General features: G+C 40.7%; 1 protein-coding gene across 4 annotated transcripts in view; it reads left to right on the forward strand.

Moving 5' to 3' along the window:
* The first annotated feature begins 12,791 nt into the window (after positions 1–12,791).
* Positions 12,792–20,809, forward strand: part of ahcyl2b (adenosylhomocysteinase like 2b) — an 81,666-nt gene continuing 73,648 nt past the window's right edge. For 2 of the 4 annotated variants that reach the window (XM_076296159.1, XM_076296160.1), the window contains exon 1: positions 12,792–13,167. In XM_076296159.1, coding sequence (XP_076152274.1) covers positions 12,856–13,167 — 312 coding nt within the window. In that variant the 5' untranslated portion in view covers positions 12,792–12,855. The remainder of the gene's footprint in view (positions 13,168–20,809) is intronic. The other 2 variants (XM_076296158.1, XM_076296161.1) reach the window with 2 other exon arrangements.

A 20,809-nucleotide genomic window follows, 5' to 3' on the forward strand; every position in this document is an offset into this window, starting at 1 on the left:
TCCCTGACGTTCACATTGCATGTTTGTTTGTAATGGATGCAACCGCGAGATACGCTTGTCATAGGTGCCGATACCAAGGGTGCTCCGTCTCTCGGGCACCCACTGAAAACATCGAGCACCCACGTGTGCCAGCTTACAGTCCCGGCTAAATTTACATTCATTTAAAATCAAACATCGCAGTTTATGTTAAATTCAGCATCTCTCATAATGTGATTGGATATGTTGCTGTCAATTCCCTACTCCATATACTAACCACCAATGAGAGCGTCTCTCGTATGAAAATTCCTGACACTTCCCACCTGAAGAATTAACGCAAGGCTTTGTCGGGTCTTCAGCCCCGAATGTTTAAAATGTATATAGGCCTGAATATCATTTTAAAAGTAGTCTGACAAAGCTTATTGTTTTGTGACACAGCTAAACACTGGTACCAGAACGTCTATAACATAGCCTAGGTGGTCGCAACTCACAAAACTAAAGCAGATAGAAAGAACTCACGCAAATCTAGCCTACAACACGCAGACAGCTTTATGCGCAGGGGAGAGAGCGCGCGCGCGCACTGTGCTTTATGATTGTTGGCTTCTGATGGTATCTTGCTAATTCACTGAACTGCATTAGGTGACACAAATGGTATTGCCTTTATCTTATAACTCCTTGTCTGAGCGACTACCAGGCCTATGGTTTTTAAAAGTCAGATGTTCCCTGACAAAGACATTCGTGGCTGTAATGTAGCCAAGCGCTCATGGCGTATGAAAAGCGACTTCAAACCGCCTAAAACAACTTGTTTGTGAATGTCTGACAACTGCTGCAGCGCATGCACGCGCAAGGAAACCAGTAGGTGGAGAAACCAGAAGGCACACAACACCGGAGAGCACGATTCATTGGCGCTTGCATGTTCGGCCATATGTCTACGTGCGCACCTGCCTACCATCAGGCTACTCAGCTACTAGAGAAAGAATTTCCCCTGTTTGTATGTTCACTCCAAGTTGGCCTACCATAACTTACCAACTCTGCACTGTAGACCCTAAACTGGCTATTTATATTTTTCTGTGAAATAAGCAAATGTATTTGTTCAACTTTATGAAGCAGAATGCACTAGGCTACTTGGAACGTAACACATTTGACAAAGGACAGATGTATGTTGCTAGTGACAAAATATTAACTTTCAGTGTTTTACGATGTCTTTGTCATGGGGAAGTGTTTTCCCCCATGCATTTATTCTAGGCTACTGTCAGTGACTGCCGCGAGTTCTTTGTTTCGTTCATTTCAGTGACTGACGCGAGAGAAGCGGGGTCTGTGTTGTGTTGCGTTGCGTTGCGTTAATTTATTTTCATTGGGCATGCCCTGCCGTAACGTCCACAGCTCTTCAGTTCCGACAAAGCCGAAATTACTCCTTTTGAAACAATAAGTGCCGCTTGACAGGGGGGGGATCCCAAGCAGCTTTCAGCCATAGGCTAAGGCTACTTTGAGAACATTTCCTAATTCTGCACACTCGGACACCGTTGCAATGAGTGCCACCGATATATTTACCACAACTCCTGCAACGCCAAATGAGCATAAATCTCGATCAGTAGGGTTTTTAGACACTGCTGCATAAGAAATCCAGTAAAAGGTCTCAAGATAGATCTGGGAATATAATGGAAAATACAAGGTTTTTCGTATGACCGCAGGATGACCCAAGCTGAATGCATGATCTATTAATCTAAATTGCAGAAACCGTAAAGGGCCAAACTGACATGTCGCATTTCCTATATTTTCCGATATTGTCCAGTGCTAATGATAAACTCGAGCAACGGAGATAGTGCTTTGGATCATGTAGGCTAGGCCTACTTTAAGAATCGCCCTTTAGTGAGCGCAACACAGCACGGGTCTTAACCTGCTTTATCCAGAGAGAGACATTTTTGGAAGCAGTGACAAAAAGCCTATCATGGACCTGGCTGGGAAATGCGACAGTGGAGTCGGCATTCGTAGGCTATAGCCTGTCGCTGCAAGTACTTCTCCAAACTCAAAAACAGTAGACTTAAAAGTGGCAATAAAAGTGGACTGTCAGAGCAGCACAAAATACTAAAAGTCATGCCGAGTGTCCTGTTTGCTCTTAAACTTTCCATCACAGTTGGTGCATTTACCACTTCGTAAATGTGTTAGAATTAGTTCTGTAGGCTACTTTAAAGCTACATTGTGTATTTTTTTGAGTTAATTCTTAGCAAAAACCCATTTGTTCTTTCAAAAATATGTGCTCATTCATGTGTAATTATTTCCACCTACTAATCAAAGTATTCTCGTAAGTGTAGAATCTGCTATTCCAAATACATACGCGCGAGTCGCGCGAATGGCTGAATCCATGTTGCGCCTCCATCTTTGAAATACATTCGCCAACGAGGGACATTCCAGGAAATTCAGCTCCGCCTTTCGCGCTTGTAGGCAACACTCATTGCATGATTAGTCTACTCGCTACTGCCGGCAGATTTGAAAGTCTGTTGAAGATGGAGGATTACATTTATTCTCGAGGACATGAAAAGGAGTCGCCAAGGAAGCGAAAAAGAGGATTAAAACGCCAACGCGACCGGAAAAACAACAGACCAAAGTCAATATTGGAGTGGCTTTTCTAAGATGGAAAGAGCTCGTGAGGAGCAAGGATTTTAAAAGGGACGCCGAAGTTGCCTGCTTTCTCCTCGACAGGTCATTCGGCCTATTCGTGTAAACATATCTATGGTGTAAATTCGAAGTTTTATAGTTGCTTGGCTTACTATAGCATGGTTGTCCATAACGCTAGAATGACGTCTGGGATACTTTTCCTCGCGTCGATGAAAAAGGATTGTCTATTCTACGTTGTAACATAAATCTGCTATGACGGATCACAGGCAAAGGACACTGTAAATTGTAGTTATTTTTCTTTGCTTTTGCTTTGTAGCCTAAATGTATCCTAATCTGATAATGGGTAGCCAATTCCAAGGGTGACGTTCACATCCTGAGGCCTGTCCTGTAGTCTTATTAATTGTAGACGTAGCCTACTAATTACTAAATTGTCTGAAAGTTTTTTATCATATGAGTGTAGCCTACACCTCAGAATGGGGGAAGGGTAGCCTAGTCCATTACACTTGTGAATGGAGCAATTAGACCAGCCAGCCCATTGAGACTGATCATTGAGGGTCTAAGTCATTATCATGCAGAACAATAAAATACGGACAGAACTGCTTTGATTGAACTTTAGTCAATGCATCTACCAAAATACATCTTTCCTCACGGTCATAAAATGAATGTACTTTGTTTGTGGTTAAAGTGAGACATTCTAACATGTACTGCTCTTTTTTGTCCAGCTATGAGAGAGAACTGAGAGCAGTCACATCAACACCAATGAAGGGAAAGCCCTCTAATATTAACTACTCCAGAAGTGTCCAGCATTTTAGTGGGACAGACAGGTCAGTCACTGCATGAAAACAATTGTTGATTCTATGTGATTGCTGTTTGATAATAACTGAAAGTATATTTGTAATATCTTGGTGTTTACCATTTTATGTACTGTTATATGTTGTGAAGCGCTCTGCTTATTCATTTCAGATGAGCATCTTGGCGCAATTGCAGATGCCCCTGAAATTGAGAACCTTGAACAGAGGTAACCCATCAATGCTCATAATGTCTATACCCTAACCCTACATGACATTCTCTATTGTATATTTTCATGATATAAGCATTTATATATATTTTTTACAAAGCCTACATGACATGAGCATCGTGGAGGAGGATGTGGACGAAATTCAATGGTCTTGTTATGTGATGCATGTGCATGCCTTCATTGTAACCTTGCCTGTAACTCAGTCTAGGCAAAATAGCACTATACAGATTAGTAACAATATGTTGAACTATATAAAATGGTGTGTATGTCTAACGACACTGCATGTCTTCCACAGGATCAGCTTTCCAGGAGACTGCAAATTTAGAATGATGGCCCATGTTGCTTCAAAGGCACCATACAAAAAGGAAGGGTTCATGTGTAAATACCATAATTTGTTAATTTCTGTAAATAAATATATTGCAAATAACATTGTTGACCATGTTACTGTCATTTGGTGTTTCAAAATGGTAAATTACCACAACTCCTTTTTTAATTATAAGTTTGTGGATGTAATGTATAAGAGGTACAGCATGAACAGTCTCATGAAAGCAAAATATAGCGATGTACCAGTGTAAAATAAATTAAATACAGTTTTAAAAGGAACAGGCAGTACAAGAACACTAATACAAAACTATTTACAATAACACAACATTACAACATTATAGGAAGGTGATATAAATTCCAGAGATGTCCCTGAGGGTCAGGGAATTTATCCCTTATCCTACACACACAGCTTGGGATCACTCTTCTTTTACCCTGTCCTAGAGACCCATGCTGCCAGAAAATGAAATGTCTGTAGGTAGCATATCTGAACTCTATTGTCATCAGCTGGCTCTCTTACATGGCCTAATGCTGTGATGTACTGCCTGTGAATCTGGAGAAAACCTACATTTAGGCAGTGCTGTGTGTAGTGAGGCAGAAGGCTCACACAGGTGGCAGGGTTTTGTCCACAGCATTTTCTCTCCTGATCGGTTGGCATGTCTCTGCAGTATGTACAAGTACACCAAGGCATCCCTGGCACAGGTGGTGGGACGACATGTCTGCACTGATGCATCAAACACCAGACCTGGCTGCCTCACTAGCAACTGTGCAGGTTCCTGCGCTCTTGCAGGCTCATTCCATCCACAAGTCTCTGAAGAAATAAGACAAGAAATGAGATCAGATAGGCTTGTTTAGGTAGATAGGTAAATTTAGATTGTTAGCAGAGTAGTAGTAATAGTACTCTGTGTCATTTTTCAAGTGTTCACACAAAATGATGAATACTATGTGTATGGACAATGAAAAGGTGAAAATGTTAACATGTTAACTGTGTAACATTTTCTATAGACCATAACGTAATTATGTGTCGTGATTTCACTGGCAGACAACTCGCATCATGCAGTTGACTGGCAACAGCTAGAAATTGCTACATATAAACAATGGAGATACAAACAGGCAGGGAAGCTACACCAAGCGCGTAACTGAAGCGTTCCGTTCACAACGCGTAAAATCAATTTTAGAAGAATGGTCTATTTTTTTTCTGGTGTAGTGGCAATGACTAGCAATGAAATAGTAGCCTACCAAAATAACGAAAACGTAAAACTATTAGGCTATTCACTTTACATAGAGGTCATACCCAACATGTTTACTGGCTATATAACTAAATGCAACGTGTAATTGTTTTCTAAAGTAACCTCATCACTGGAAGGAACACTGGACGAAGTCGTAGTACTGGAAGCCATGTTAACCTTGGCATGAAACGGCCACCGTAGGAGTTAAAATGCGCTCGGAATGGGAGGGGCTAGAAAGTAATATTCAGTTGGTTGTCATATAGAATTTCACCGCTAGATGGGAGAAGTTCTTACACAAGGTAGCTTTAAAGCTTTATTCTGTCCTGAAACACCCCTGTGCTGCTATTATGCATTGGTTTGATCCAATTACAGGAGTGCAATCAGGCCCTATTTAAAGCCATGCCTGTAGGTGCTTGGGGGAGCTGCAAGTTGAATAGGCGTAAGTCTTGAGAGCTCGTCTCATGTGTGTAGCCCAAGTGACTTGCTGTGTAGTCCATTGCGCTCATCTTTTTATTTGGATATTTTTGTATATTGTATTGTTTTGACTATCAAGTCTTTTGTTTTTCTTTCTTTATTGAGAAGTATTTTATTTCTGCTTTATTCACATTAACTTACGTTATCATTGCCTTATGTTGGCCTTATTTGGGGAATTAATAAAATCCCGTGTTCCACCTTGAATCTCTGAGTGCTGTTCCATCTACCTCACAACTGCCCGACACATCTACCCTTAACATTTAACCATTGACTGTATATGGGGATTAATAGGCTACCAGACAGTCTGTAATTTATATGATGTGTTAAGACAACGTAATGTTAATGTGAATCATGGACATTGAACCTGTCATCACGTTACTGTAATGTAACTAGCCAGTGACCGCTGTCACACTATTTGGAGAAATGTTCTTTGGGCTCCCATTGACTTCCATTCAACACATCAAAACAATACTTCAATTATGTGCTCAAAGTAACGCCGCTGACTTATGCTAGCTACCATTTCACTTTTGGTAAGATATATACAACAAGAACAACAGAATTGGGCTTAAGCAACATGGCATCCCCAACGGGAGGCATAAATCGGTAAATAGCGGGGACCAAAGAATATTTATCCGGATAGCGTGACATCAGTGGCAGTCTGCGTTGCATTTTTTCAAACATTAACGTCAATGTGACCCCTACAAAGTAGAGCTACTCCTGTGACAGTAGGCTGGTAGTTGTAGACAGCTTGAGTGAGAAATGAAATGCCTGCAATAAATGCTGCTACGCAGGGAGGAAAAGGAGGAACACATCAATTTGTCATTTAACGTCATGGTCATGGTCAGTCATATTGATAACCTTGTTTTTCAAGCCAACATAAGTTAATAACGTTCACTCGCCGCAGATTTAAATGCGTAGTTAACATTTTAGATACATTAGGTAGGCTGTGAAATGTATGAAATGAATTGCAAATTTGTTCAATTGCATCCAAAGATTTGTTTGTGCCTGCTGCCAGAATCTGGGCAAAATAGCTAAAATAGCTATGATTTACAGCTATGATTTACAGTGACACGCACAAGAGAGGCAAAATAGCTATGATTTACAGCTATGATTTACAGCTGGGACACGCACAAGAAAGGCAAAATAGCTATGATTTACAGCTATGATTTACAGAGACACGCACAAGAGAGGCAAAATGCTCGGCACAGCAGCAAGCCATTCTTTCGTCAGTGGTTGAAAAACACTGCACTAAAATACCTCCTCACGTTATGCTATTGTACAATATGTGTTCACTAAAAGCCTCCTCACGTTATGCTATTGTGCAATATGTGTTCACTAAAAGCGTTATGCTATTGTGCAATATGTGTTCACTAAAATACCTCCACACGTTATGCTATTGTACAATTGTACAACAATATGTGTTCACTAAAAGCGTTATTCTGTGTTCACTAAAAGCGTTATGCTATTGTGCAATATGTGTTCACTAAAAGCGTTATGCTATTGTGCAATATGTGCTATTGTATCACTAAAAGCAAGTAACGTTAGTTGTCTGGCTAATTACAGTGGATGAAAATGCACTGTACTGTTCTTCCTCTTGTTATTCCTCTGACCACTGTACTGTTCTTCCTCGGCTTCTTCTTGTTATTCCTCTGACCACTGTACTGTTCTTCCTAGGCTTTTTCTTATTATTCCTCTGACCACTTTTTCCATACGCTATTTCACTTGAACCGTTTAACTTACAAACTTTGTAACATAGGTCTTCTAATGGACCAGGTTGCTATGACTTTTCATGTTTGTAAACTTTATACTTTTTGAGATATTGAGATAACAAAAAACAAGCTTATTTCTTCTCATAGACTTAACATAGGCCTTTATGACATCACAATAGGGCCATTAAGCAATTAAGAATCCTGTGCCAGGTGTTCAGACCACATGCAGCAACTGTCACTGTCTCAGGCTTTAAGCATACAATCTGGCTCTCTTAAGACTACAAATCCTGTTCAACTGTTTCCTCTGCCCACAACTGTTTCAAAATAAAAGTTCTCACTGCAACAAGTCACTTTTAAATAATTGAACCATTTAAACTACTCAACTATTTAACTGTTCAGCCATTCCAACTATCAGTTATCATCAACTATGCCTCAAGCCAACTATATTAAACCACCACCTACCTAGCAACCAACATAGCAACCATTTAAATAAAGCATCTATGTCAGTTTGCATAGCAACCAACATGATTATCCTAGTGTAGCCCTCTAGCTCTCCATCCGCGCACGCCGCCGGCTTCCAGCACCTCCACTGCTACTCTGCGTTGTGTTATTATTGTGAACGTGAGGGTGCATCCGGTATGAAGGGAGACACGGACACAGAAGGGTTCGGGATTGTGGCAGACCGTAGTTTACTGGGCTTCATAAACAGCATCTATAAGGTTGATGGCATATACTCCATTTATAACCAGCATGAAAAAATCCTAATGCACTTCAGTTGTACATTCAAATGTTAATCCCCATATTACATTCAAGTGCTAACGCATACCAAAACACTAACTAGCACAGTAATACATAGCTTAGCACTGTATTAGTGGCCACATTACACTCGATCTTATAACGAAAATAAAAAGTGCTTTTTCTCAAAATGACTCAGCATTTATGTCTTCAATAACTAGGTATAAACAATAGCTCAACAAAACGAACTTTCTACGTAGTATTACCCAAGATAATTTCTATTTTATAAACTCATGAAAATAACTTGACTTACCTATAAGGTTGATGGCATATACTAAAGAAAAGATGGCGTTCTAGGCTAAACACGCATCAACCCTACGGTGTATCAAAAGGAACAATTAGAGTTAAACTAACGAAAATATAAATAATACATGGTCCTGCAGTGACACCTAGTGGCGATACAAATACGTATGTGAATGTGAACATTCTATCCCCTCAGTAAGGGGATAGCTCGTCGGTCCCAGTTGCCCTAAGAAGAGAGTAGTCACCATTTTCTCTGCTCCGCCAGTCAGTGCTGCATCCGTTGGAGACCACTCGCACTTTTTGGTGTGTTTAGGCCCACATGCATGAGCATCAGTGCGGAGGTGTGGGATGACCTGTCTCGGGACTGATTGATGGATTTTACGTGTTTAACGTTATATCTTCAGTGTGTAACCAGTTAGTTAACTGCCAATTTAGCTAACGTTAGCTAACTAGGAGACGCTGTTGCATTCTCTTTCCATTGTGCTTCGGTGCTGGGCCCACCGGAGCCAGACCTCCTAAGGACGACTACGTTTTGCCTCCGGTTCTGAGCCCACCGGAGTGCCAACCGCCAACTACCCGCTGCTGTTGAGGTTTGCCGGCTGACTGCAGCAACATCCTCCGACGGAGTCGCATCCTCGGCTAGCTGGGATAGCTGCCTCCAGGGGCGTAGATTTGCGTGGGGACCGAAGGACGTGTCCACACCAATGTCAAATTACGACTGAAATGTCCCCACCAATATTCAGGTTGAAATGGGGGGAAAAGCGCTCACATGCGCTACAAAAAGAGTTAAATCATTTCTCACTTCAGTGCTGCGGATCATCTCGTACAGATCTTGTAATGTGCAGTAGCCTATAAGAGTAAATCGCGCTGATTTGAAGTTACCTATAATAACTACCAGTGAGCCGCAGTCTCCTGCACAGCATGCAGCGCTTCAGCTTTACTTCACTAAGCATGAAGTGCATCCAAATTCACCCATTCTTCTGTGTTGAACTCCTCGAAGTAGGCTATCATCACACATGTGTCACACGAAAGAGCCTTTTCTCAGCTTTTAAACGGTGCTAGCTAGCCACTGTTTGCTGTAATAAACAGTTCGCGAGAAAAATAACTTCAAGAGATTTAATAATTATTATCTGCACATCCATTCGTCTCGGTGGAATATCGTAGGTAGGCCTACACACTCTTCACACAACACATGACAAACCATATATCAGAATAAACAGCAGACCTTACCAAACACAAAGGTGTAATGCATTCACAAAATGCTAAGCATGCATGTATTTAAGTTTCTTAAAACTGAGCTGTGCTTAAATGGGCATGATTTCATAACAGACCAAATAGAAAATAAATGTTAAATATAGCCTACATATCTGCAGCCTACATATTAAAATCAGATTATGTAGGCTACACAGTGTAGTTAGATCAAGTTGAACAGTAGCACATTTTAATCATGGATAGTAGTTGGACAGTAGCACATTTTAATCATTTTAGTGGCTGGTGAAAGAGTTGAGTGTTTGTTTGTTTTCGGGCGGGGGGGTGGGGTAGGGTAGTGTCCCCACCAAAGCTCAGACCAAACCTACGCACTTGGCTGCCTCCCATTCCTCTGAGTCAGGACTGAGCGGGCCGAGCATATTATATATGATTACTATTGTTGTGATTTGTGTATAGGGATTTATTGTCCTCTGTCTTTCATACTGGTGACGTTAAGTGTTTAGCTTAAGCTAACTGTGTTGGCCAACCTTTAGCTAATGTCTGTTAACCTTAACGTTAACCAAAGTCCTTTTAGGCAAGTCCCTCCACTCGGCGGCCATATACCAAAGTTTTATGGGCACTCATCGGGCACAGTCTTTGGGTCGAACTGCGTGTGCGCTAGGCTTCACGACACCAATCTTGCTCCAGCAGCGAGATCACAACACATGATTGGCACGATGTCTTCACAACACACCATATGATTGGCTCAATGTATTCACATCACACCACATGATTGGCTCAATGTATTCACATGTCGACGTTTTGCCGAGGAAGGGGTGGGATATGTGTAAACAACAGCCATATTGGCGTGACAAACTAGCCCCATGCATTTCTATGGTGTATTTTTTGAGTGCTGTGTGTCCACATTAGAAAGTCTCTGCGTTAACGTTCTACCCTGTTTCCCTTAACGTTACGAGTGAATTGTTCGCTCGCTGACATTTGTCAGCTTTTGGGTTGCCACGTTTACGACGTGGCTATTATTAAATAAATATTTGATTATTATATTACATTACTTCCAGGGTGTATTGGCAATTCATTGTGACTGCATTCACCACTAGTGTAATGACACATTATATATTTTTTTATTCTGTAAGACTACATCATACACGAGCACGGTAAGTGTAGTATTTTTACAGTGGAGGCACCACGCTATTTAATTCTTTCATTGTACTTAATTGTGGTATTCAGAGATCTCAGCCAGCTCACCATTCCACCGCTGAGACCTTCAGGATCCTGTTTGCACCATTGTGCTATGTATTGTAACTAGTGCCTATGCACACACCTGTTAAGAAGGGGTTACATGTGTATGTTATGGAACAGTCTAGTGACACATTTCATGGATGCCCTTTTGGACATAAACCTACTCATTTGCACCACTGGTTAGATGTAGGCTACAGCTGCATTTCGTTTTAGGCTACTGTATTTCACTTGTGCAATGACAATAAAGTTGAATATACTGTAATCTAATCAAAAGACTATATGAACTAGCCTAAACATGAATAAAATCTTGCATATTATGTAGTAAGAAATGTTCACAAAAACCCATGGCATGACCTCTCTTCCTGATAGCTGTTGTTGCACCTTTGTGCAAAAATGTTAACATACAGCCCTGGTATTGCACATATCTCATGTCAGACTATTCTGTCTGAAACGCCATGCTGATGCTGCACCCTAAAATAACTAGCCCTCATTACCTCACACATGAAACATAAAAAGGTTAATGCAAAAAAATACAAATGAAATGTTAATGAGAAACTTTCTGATAGTTGGGAATGGAAAAATAATCGCTAATGGACAAATTAATCATTAGATTAATCGGAAAATAATCCTTAGATTAGTCTTCTTAGAAAAGAATTGTTAGATTAATCGTTTATAAAATAATCGTTTGGGACAGCTCTATTTGCAATATACTGTACATGTCTTTGAAATCATTCCCACAATAAATATTATGTTTAAATGAGTGATCAGTTGTTGATAAAGTGAGTAACTTTTCATTACAAAGATATTGCAAGAAAACAACCACACGGAGTCATTTTTCACCTACTCATGCATCGAAGGGTACGTCAACATTCCAGTTTATTCAGAAGCCGAGATATTTCAATTTTTAATTTTAGGGTGGCCATTTTTTAAACTTCAATATGGCCGCCATATAGACATATGAGCAAATTATTGATTTTCTGACTCCATTGGTTTTTTTGACTCCTTATAACCTTTACAAAAATTAGCAAATCCCCCAAAAATTCCCACAAAGGTTCAAATCTGAATATAATGAACCTGACTAAGTAGGCGGCAGGGGGATCCATCTCTTGCATAATAATTTAAAAAGAACCCTACTTCAGGCTACTTACATTTTTAATACAAAATAGAAGCCATATTTTAATAGGCTAGAGGACATACTGTATTTCCGTCATAGCCTATTTGCAAAAGAGCCTATGGCATCTGAAATGTGGCGTTGGTATTCTATGTAACAAACAAAGTGTGCTATGTAATGAACAAAGTGCTCTTTTTTAACTCTTTAAATCTCAAAAATAATTTCACTGTGCCTATTTACAAGGGCATTGTTCCCACCTCTTCTGGGGCCTACCATCAAATAGAAAGCTGAGAACCTCTAGTTTTCGTAGGAAACAGTCAAAATAAATGTTACAGAATAAAGAGTTACAGAGGCTAGAATATAGTTTTTTCTTTCTGCCGGATTACAAGCATCTCTGAACTGACCACATTTCAGCCCTCTAGGTCACTTGATATGACTTAGAAACACAACTAAGCCCTAGCACCAGGTCTTGTGAAGTTGTGTGCAAAAGTAGATCAATATAGAATGAAAATATGAGTGCTTTAGACTATTATTTGCCAAGGTATGCTCATGGGTTTTGTAAAATGCCTATGGAAACACCCCATAGGACTTTTTGTTATCCAAAATGCATACTGACAATCAAATGCTTACTGCACATGAACCCCTTTGTGTAGAAGCATAATCCTGGTCTCAAATGAAAGATAAGCATACAATTATCTATCCAACTTCTAATTGTATGATGAAGGTGTGTTGCTGACATCTTTTATGCAAATATAGATATCTTTTAGCAAATGAGAAAGCGTAGGAAGTGTAATCTGGGACTGCAATTCGCCCTAATGACTCCAACTACCAGAATCCTTTGCTTGTACTCGTTCCACCATTCATATCCGTTCGTGTCACGTCAGTGCTGGGAAAAAAGGACTTGTAATTGCAGCGATGTCAGTTCAGGTTGTGGCAACGAAAATGTCCGAGGTCGAATTAAAAGACGTCCCAAGCAAAGACTTGTCTCCTATCTCGCCCCTCGCATCTAAATCGGACGAGAAAGACGGCACCAAAACCGAGCCCGGTGCGGCTGTGTCCTCGGCTACGTCTCCAACCGCGGAGCCCACTGTGAGGGCAGACTCGAGCCCGAACCCCACGAAGATGCCGCAGGCTTCAGCAATGAAGCGTCCTGACCAGCAACAAAACGGTGGCGAGGCTTTTGTGAACCAAGACGGTACTGTTGCTGAAGCCCCGAGGATGAAAAAGGTAATGGGTGGTTTTGTTGTGTAATTCACTATCTTTGTTGTCTTGTGCGAGAGACGTGTACGGATTTGAGCTAGCTAGCTAATAGTTAGCTGTTCTCCGGCATTATGTGACGATGCTCGTATTCCAAACGCCAACCTTAGCTAGCGTGCTATGTATAGGAACACGTTACGGGCATGGAGTTCAGATTGATATATCCATGGAGCAAGGGTGACACGTTGGGTGATAGTTTTGGCTGATAGTTTTTTCTTCAATATCATTCCACGTACTCCAACGTGTACTTGTCTTGATGTCATCCCTGTATTTTGGGTGCACTGCGCTGTCGTGGCGTTGCAGATACACGTAACGTTGCTACCACGATCAAAGTATTGTGTGGTGTCCGGATTGAGGTCTTGCGTTAACTATGACACGACGTCACCCATCATTAGTGTAAACTCGAATGTACATTGTAGTGCGCACAACTGGTTTCGTGTCTCCAGAATATGACATGAAGAGAGAGAGCGAGCCGAGGTTTAACTTGGGTTTGTGTTGATCACGTCATCTTCGTTTGTGGGGAATTGCTGAGTTTTGAAGAACAGTTACCATGCAGCGGACGATGGAAGAGGTGTGTTGTTCCAGCCCTGGCAGTCGCATCCTGATGGTCCGGATATATAAGCCAGTGCTTTCACGCATGATCTCCCGGTTGTCGCTGAGTTATCAGTGTGTGGTAGATTGGGCTACCATGTCGCACCCTACACCACACGAGGGAAAGACAGTTCGTTCCGGATTGGGTGTAAATATGGAAATCTGTTTACAAACAACAGTTGTTTTGGTGCCCACACTAACTTCTTAAACAAGAACTCCTTTCAGTATGCTGACGATAACACACACAAACACCATCATCTTTCACATACACTATATAATAATAATAATAATAACAATATGGACAATAATAACAGTAATAAGTGGTAGTAGTAGTAGAAGTATAAAAGGAAGATCGCAGTGCAGTGTGAGTTGGCTAAAAGTTGTCTTCCATTATAGCATATGGTGGGTGAGACATTTTTCAAATTCTCCATGACCTTGTGTGCGCCTCAACTTAGTCACCAAATGGGGTTAGTGGTTAGCTAGTTGCCACTCAGAACTGCATTGTTGTGTTGTGTTAACTATCTTTTCAACACTCTCTATGTTGTGTTACCAGTCTGTTCAACACTATGTTGTGTTACCAGTCTGTTCAACACTGTTGTGTTACCAGTCTGTTCAACTCTGTTGTGTTAACTCTCTGTTCACGACTCTCAGCATTGTGTTAACACTCTGTTCAAAAGTCTCTGTTGTTAATTATCTGCTCAGAGTGCTTCTGCTCGCTCAGTAATTATTACTTAAACTCGTCTAGCTGTTAACTCCACACGCAAGGGTCCTCGTGTTCACTGATGGTACATTAAATCTTGTGTGTGTGTGTGTCTTGTAGTCCAGAAGATTGTGTTGTGATAAAGGCTGAGGCATTTGATTGTAGATTACAGGGAGATATTTATTATTCTGCTAATAAAGCAGAATAAAGCAGTACACACACACACACTAGTGTTTCCCATACATTGACTTATTTGTGGCGGCCCACCACAATATCAACATTGACCCCCCACACAATAATTTTCCATGTTGTACTATTTAAATTGGATGAAATCCTTTCATTGTAGAGCTATGTGCACCTTTGCACAGTCTCTCCTTGTCTCTCTGTCTCAACGGACATGCATGCATGTTTAAAGAAAACATTATTGGCATCATAACCCGGCTACACAGATTTGTTCAAAACTGTTGCAACAAAACTCTGCAACACCCCCCCCCCCACCCATCACCTACCACCACAAGTAGAATTCAATTCTGTGGGAAACACTGCACACACACACATAGAGACAGACTAACTCGCAGACTCAGACATTCATTTATTTATTCAGTTATTTTTTTTATTTTTTATTTATAACCCACATTTAAACACAACTTACCCGGGCTGCTGTGGCATCAGTAACACATTCAGATCCAACTGCCCTCAGGACCTGGGTCCTAATGCCCCCCCCCCCCCCCCAGGTTCAAATCCAACCCCACCCCATCGCTCTCTCAGGTCCTAATGCCCCCCCCCCCCCCAGGTTCAAATCCAACCCCACCCCATCTCTCTGTCAGGTCCTAGTGCACCCCCCCCCCCCCCCCCCACCATCGCTCTCTCAGGTCACAATGTTTCAATGTCCCCACCACATGTCACTTTAGTCATGAGCACCATTTCCAAATGCTCTTCCTGATGCTCCTCAGCAGCATTGTCAGTGTATGGTAGGCACCAGTACCTACAGGCTTACGGTACTGGAACTTTACTGAACCGTGACCGCAAAAACAAAGTACACATGAAGCGTGATTTTTGTGTACCGTAACACCCCTAGTGAGGGCGTGTGTGTGAGTTAAATGAGTTCAGTTCCTGGGTGTGTATCACACACGTGTGTGTGTGTGAGTTAAATGAGTTAAGTTCCTGGGTGTGAGACACGATTCAGTGTTTCCCATAGAACTGAATTATATTTGTGGGGGGTAGGTTTGCAGAATTAACTTGAATTCAACAGTTTTTAACAAATTAGCGTAGCGTGGTTATGATGAACCAGATTTAAGCACAATTTAGTACAACCTGGAAAATCATTGTGTGGTGATTAATGTTGATATTGTGGTGGGCCGCCACAAATAAGTCAATGTATGGAAACACTGGTGTATGGGTGTGTGTGTGTGTGTGTGTGTGTGTGTGAAACACTGCGATTTATGGTGCATGGAGCAAAGGCAGATGTGACCGCACACTGAGATTAGTGGATAAAAAGTCCAGTGAATGAAAATGGATTTAGTCTGGTGTGTTTGTGTGTGCATGTGCTTGAATAAAAATTGATTTAAAAACAGAGGACGTCAAAGCACATCTAATATCTAATGGCAACTAGCCCACAAATGAAACAGCAAAACTTCTGTGACTGTTTGCTTTTAGTGGTGACAGTGGGTCATGGGTCATGCTTGGGGTTGATGTGGTCTGTGGTATGAGACAGGGGTGATAAGAGATGGAGTCTGACTGGGGTGATGGTGATGGTGATTGAAGACCAGGGATGGTCCAAATAAAGGGAACCGCAGTAGTCCAGTCTAACCCCAACATCATATGTCACATTTGTGTGTGATTGTGTGTGAGAGTGTGTGAGAGACATGAAGTAAGCCTGGCAGGAATTTACAGTAGTCCAGTTATGAAGTCTAACCAGCCCTAACTAGAGCCCGACCGATAAAGGATTTTGAAGGCCGATACCGATACAAATATTTGTTGATTTAAAAATCCGATATTCCGATATATCGGCCGATATATATATATATATATATTTTTCAGAAACGTGCAACAAAACATTAACAGATTTCCCTAACATTAGTTATTTGTAGTTATTTAGAGTAGTTAGTTAGAGTATTGACTAAAATAATATGATAATGCATTTTAAAAACAAACTTGTTTATTTTTAAATAATATTGTCACAGTGGAACAGAGGAACATCGAAATATATTAAAGTTCTGATAAATAAAATATATAAAAATAGAAACTTAAGATATGAAACTTAGTCTTTTGAACAAAAACACAATAACAACAACAATCAAATCAAAGTTACCAGTATTAAAAGACTTGGTAAGCTTCATAAATATAACTTTGGACTAAGACTTAATAATTACAAAAAATAATGATGACATTATTACTATCATCATCATTTATATTATCATTAAACAAGATAAAGGTCACTCCTAATTGTTTGAGTGTGCATGTGTAATAGTCCCTATTGCCTTATAAGCTACCTTATAATTACAATGTCAGCTTGCTTATCCCTTTACCTGCACTTTTAAAATTATTTCCATCAAGCTACATCAAACCATTTTCAATCATCAGTTGCTGCCTGCCTTCTAAAACCTACTATTTAGTGATCTAAATCCATTATGTAACTCGTTAATGCTGCGGCTTAACGACAGTCTGAAGCGCACACTTGGCGTCATTGGATTTCACACACGTGTAAAAGAAAAGCTAACTTTTATGCACAAGCTACGTTTTGCACAAGCTACGTTTGATACTTTTTCTCTATGCCCAAATGTTCACTCCTCGCACGTCTAACTTACATTTTACAATGCGGGGACTGTAACTACAGATATACTAGTTATAAATACAGTAATCATTACTTTATTTAGGCAGAATAAGTTCGTTGTGGTTTTCAAGCTCATTAATGTTAACGTTATCGGTCTTCCACTGATATTCATGGCATTAGCTAGCTTTGTGGTTAGCTAGTCTATGATGAGCCATAATTTAGCAATGGATAATGTCATACTGCAAATTGTAAAACATACGCTTTCAAAATAACAGGCCAGGGAGAGATGATACGTCTCACTGCTATAACTGTCACGCTATTAAAGAAATACATCTTCAGTCACATTGTCAAAAGTTAAAAGGACAGACCGTCAACTACACTGTAACAACATAACGTAATTACTAGCTAATTCCGCTTCACTCTCGGCTTATTTACCAGCAGCAAAACTGGACATTGTTTTCACGAATTTTGTCATGCTTATTTGAGTTAAAAGAACTGACGGGGGTGTTCTTTTAATTGTTATTCAAGCAATATATGTCTCGTGACCAAATCACCATGAACACACTTCACTGATGATCTCACTCGCGGATAACTGTTTCTCTCTGCCCGACTCTGGCTGGATCAGCAGGCTGCAGGATGTGTGGCGCGTTATACACGAGTGTTGCCAGCAGGGACGGTGTAGAGCAGTGTTTCCCAAACTTTTTTTCTGGGGACCCACTTTTTAAAAAAATGACAGACCATCGCGACCCATTTCACTTCAAATCTACCCTGCAACCACCAATATTGTTTTAGGCCACAGGTTCTCCAACTTTTCTATGCCTTCCCCAACCATACATTGCTGGATCTCTATAGATAGATCAAAGTCAAAGTCTGCTTGATCCTGCTTTGAACACGGTTGTGTTGCATTTTGAGCACCATCAGCGTGAAAAGTTGGAAATGACTACTGAAAAGATACGTTTTAATGCGCATCCGAGAGTTTGGGGAAATTCTCGCATGTTGCGCAGTCGTCATTCGTCAGCATAGTAAGCTGTTCCTGTATTTCTAAAAAAAATGTTGTAGGCTACGTTGCTTTGCAGACAAATGGGTCCATAACACTGGACGTCAATTCCGATGTAAACAGCAAATAACTCAAGTCGTTATATTGTATTGTTGTATTATATTATATTCCAGTGGTCGCCAACCTGTAGATCTTTAGGACTTGCCCAGTAGATCCTGAGAATAACAGGAAAAATAAAAACAGTCACCAAATTCTTGCATGGTCGCCAACGTTTACAGGGCCTAAAAATCAGCGCGGGATTGTGGGTATAGCACATGATTTATTCAAAACCCGCAACTCTAGCCATCATAATGCGAGAAATTCCTGCACATATTTTACAGCGCTGTCTGATAACCTTAATCTAATAATGGAGCGGCGTGAATGCGGGACCGGAAGGACCAACGTCTGACTTGAACCGAACATGCAGACACACACACGCGCACAGCACCACTTTGCAGGTACGCTCTCTCTTTCTCTCTCTCTCTCTCTCTCTCGCAACAGGACTTGTCACCGCTGAAGTTAAATTATCAGATGTATCATGACATGTTGTCACAAACACTTAGGCCTACTCCAATTAGAAAATCATAAGTAAAGACTATAAGTGTTAGGCTATCTCATTTATGCCTGTAGCCTATAAGGGGGTGGAGGATGTGATAGGCTATTTTTGACCTGATACATTTGCCTAAATAAAAGGCCTTAAATTGGAAGTATTTTAGCTTTGATTCTCTTTTGACGCTTCACGGTAGATCTTGTCTTTGTTCAGGGCGAGGTCAGGGATCTTGGGCTCAAAAAGGTTGGTGACCACTGTTATAGTATAGTCGTTATTTTACAACAAGAGGCTTTTGCACAACAGCCGGAAGAATGCGTCTTTACTTTGGAGATGGTGGAAAAGGTAGGAAACTAGAGCAGGGGTATTCAATTAATCTTCAGCAAGGTCCAGTTACGGAAAATTTCCTCAAGCAAAGGTCCAGAGCATCATAATGTTTAACGTGCGTGTTTAGGCAATATATGTATGTATGTATGTATAATATTAGGATGGATGGATGGAGCCTAGTTGTAGATAGATAGATAGATAGATACTTTATTGATCCCCAAGGGGAAATTCAAGAAATAGAAGATTGTAGGCCTAGGCCTAATGTTTAATGTGAAATAAAATAAGTAGCCTAGCCTAAAAGAGAACATTCAAAATGAGGAGAAATAAGGCAAGATAAGAGTAGCCTAATTGGGGAGAAAAACTGAGTAGCCTTGGCTATTTTTAAGATCTTCGGGTCAACATAAAAAAAACGAAAAATAAAATTTGAGCTGAGACAAGGATGAACTTAAAATAAAATTTGAGCTGAGACAAGGATGGATATTCCACACCCATTAATCAGCAAGTTTAATTTAATTTTTTTAGTTTTTTTTATGTTGACCCGAACTTAAAATAAAATTTGAGCTGAGACAAGGATGGATATTCCACACCCATTAATCAGCAAGTTTAACTTATTTTTTTTAGTTTTTTTTTATGTTGACCCGAAATTTTGGAAACCCAGGAATATCACGTTGTTGGGCAGTGAATGCATGTAGGCTTAACTAGATTGTGGTGGATCAATCATATTGCCTTCTTAAATCGTAAAATATTCTGTGGTCTCAGTTCACTGTTGAATGGGCCTAGCCTACCCATGCATGCTTTGTCTAGTAGAGGTGCTTCAAATTGGTCTCAGAATAGAAGAGGTCCAGGGCAATTCCGCGCAAAACTGTCACATCCATATTTAGTTGGCGTTACGGACGTGACAGTTTTGCGTGGTGTTTCCTCGTATCGTTATATAAAGCTCTGTTCTCGCTGTCTAGCTTTCTCCTCTTTGAGCAATCGATGATTTGAAAATAACTTACTTATCGTTAACTTACATATCCATCTGATTGTTTTTCGTCCCGTCTCCTCTCCTCGCTCGTTTCAGTCTCTTCTCCATAGTAGGCTACTTTACTCACTGACTCGACTTTATCAGAATTCACAGATTTCACTGGCTGAGTAGCAGCAAGCGAAATGATGGTTCCTGAAGCTCCTGAAGTAAATGCTGTTATCCTAACCAACGAAACATTTAGCGCAGCTTTGAAATCTTAGGTGAAAATCTAAATTAGGCTATTATGGTCTGGGTCCGGATAGGATCACGTCACGGTCCGGACTCTGACCGCGGTCCGCCATTTGGTGATGGCTGAACTAGAGGAATAGTGTTTAAAATGTCCATTTAAATTGTAGCCTAATATAATGCACTGTTGTGCATTTTAAATCAGAAATAAGAATGTGAGGAGGTTGCTATTAACTTTAGATTGCATCTACAATCGAAACTATCTACATGCACATTGAATGGCCTTATGTCCGGTCTATGGATGTCTGATTTAGCTGACAGCACGGTCACTAGATTTTAATAGGTAAAGTTGAGGAGCTGGTATCTGTTAATGTTCGTGCAAATAGGCGGATTCATGTCCCTTGTAGTTTGCAACTGTGAGGTACATGGCAGGCGCCCCACAGAAC

Source organism: Alosa pseudoharengus, unplaced genomic scaffold (assembly GCF_046254945.1).
Source record: "Alosa pseudoharengus isolate Yale_2024_CS ecotype anadromous, Long Island Sound unplaced genomic scaffold, YU_APseudo_1.1 YU_APseudo_1.1_scf_20, whole genome shotgun sequence".
NCBI lineage: Eukaryota > Metazoa > Chordata > Actinopteri > Clupeiformes > Clupeidae > Alosa > Alosa pseudoharengus.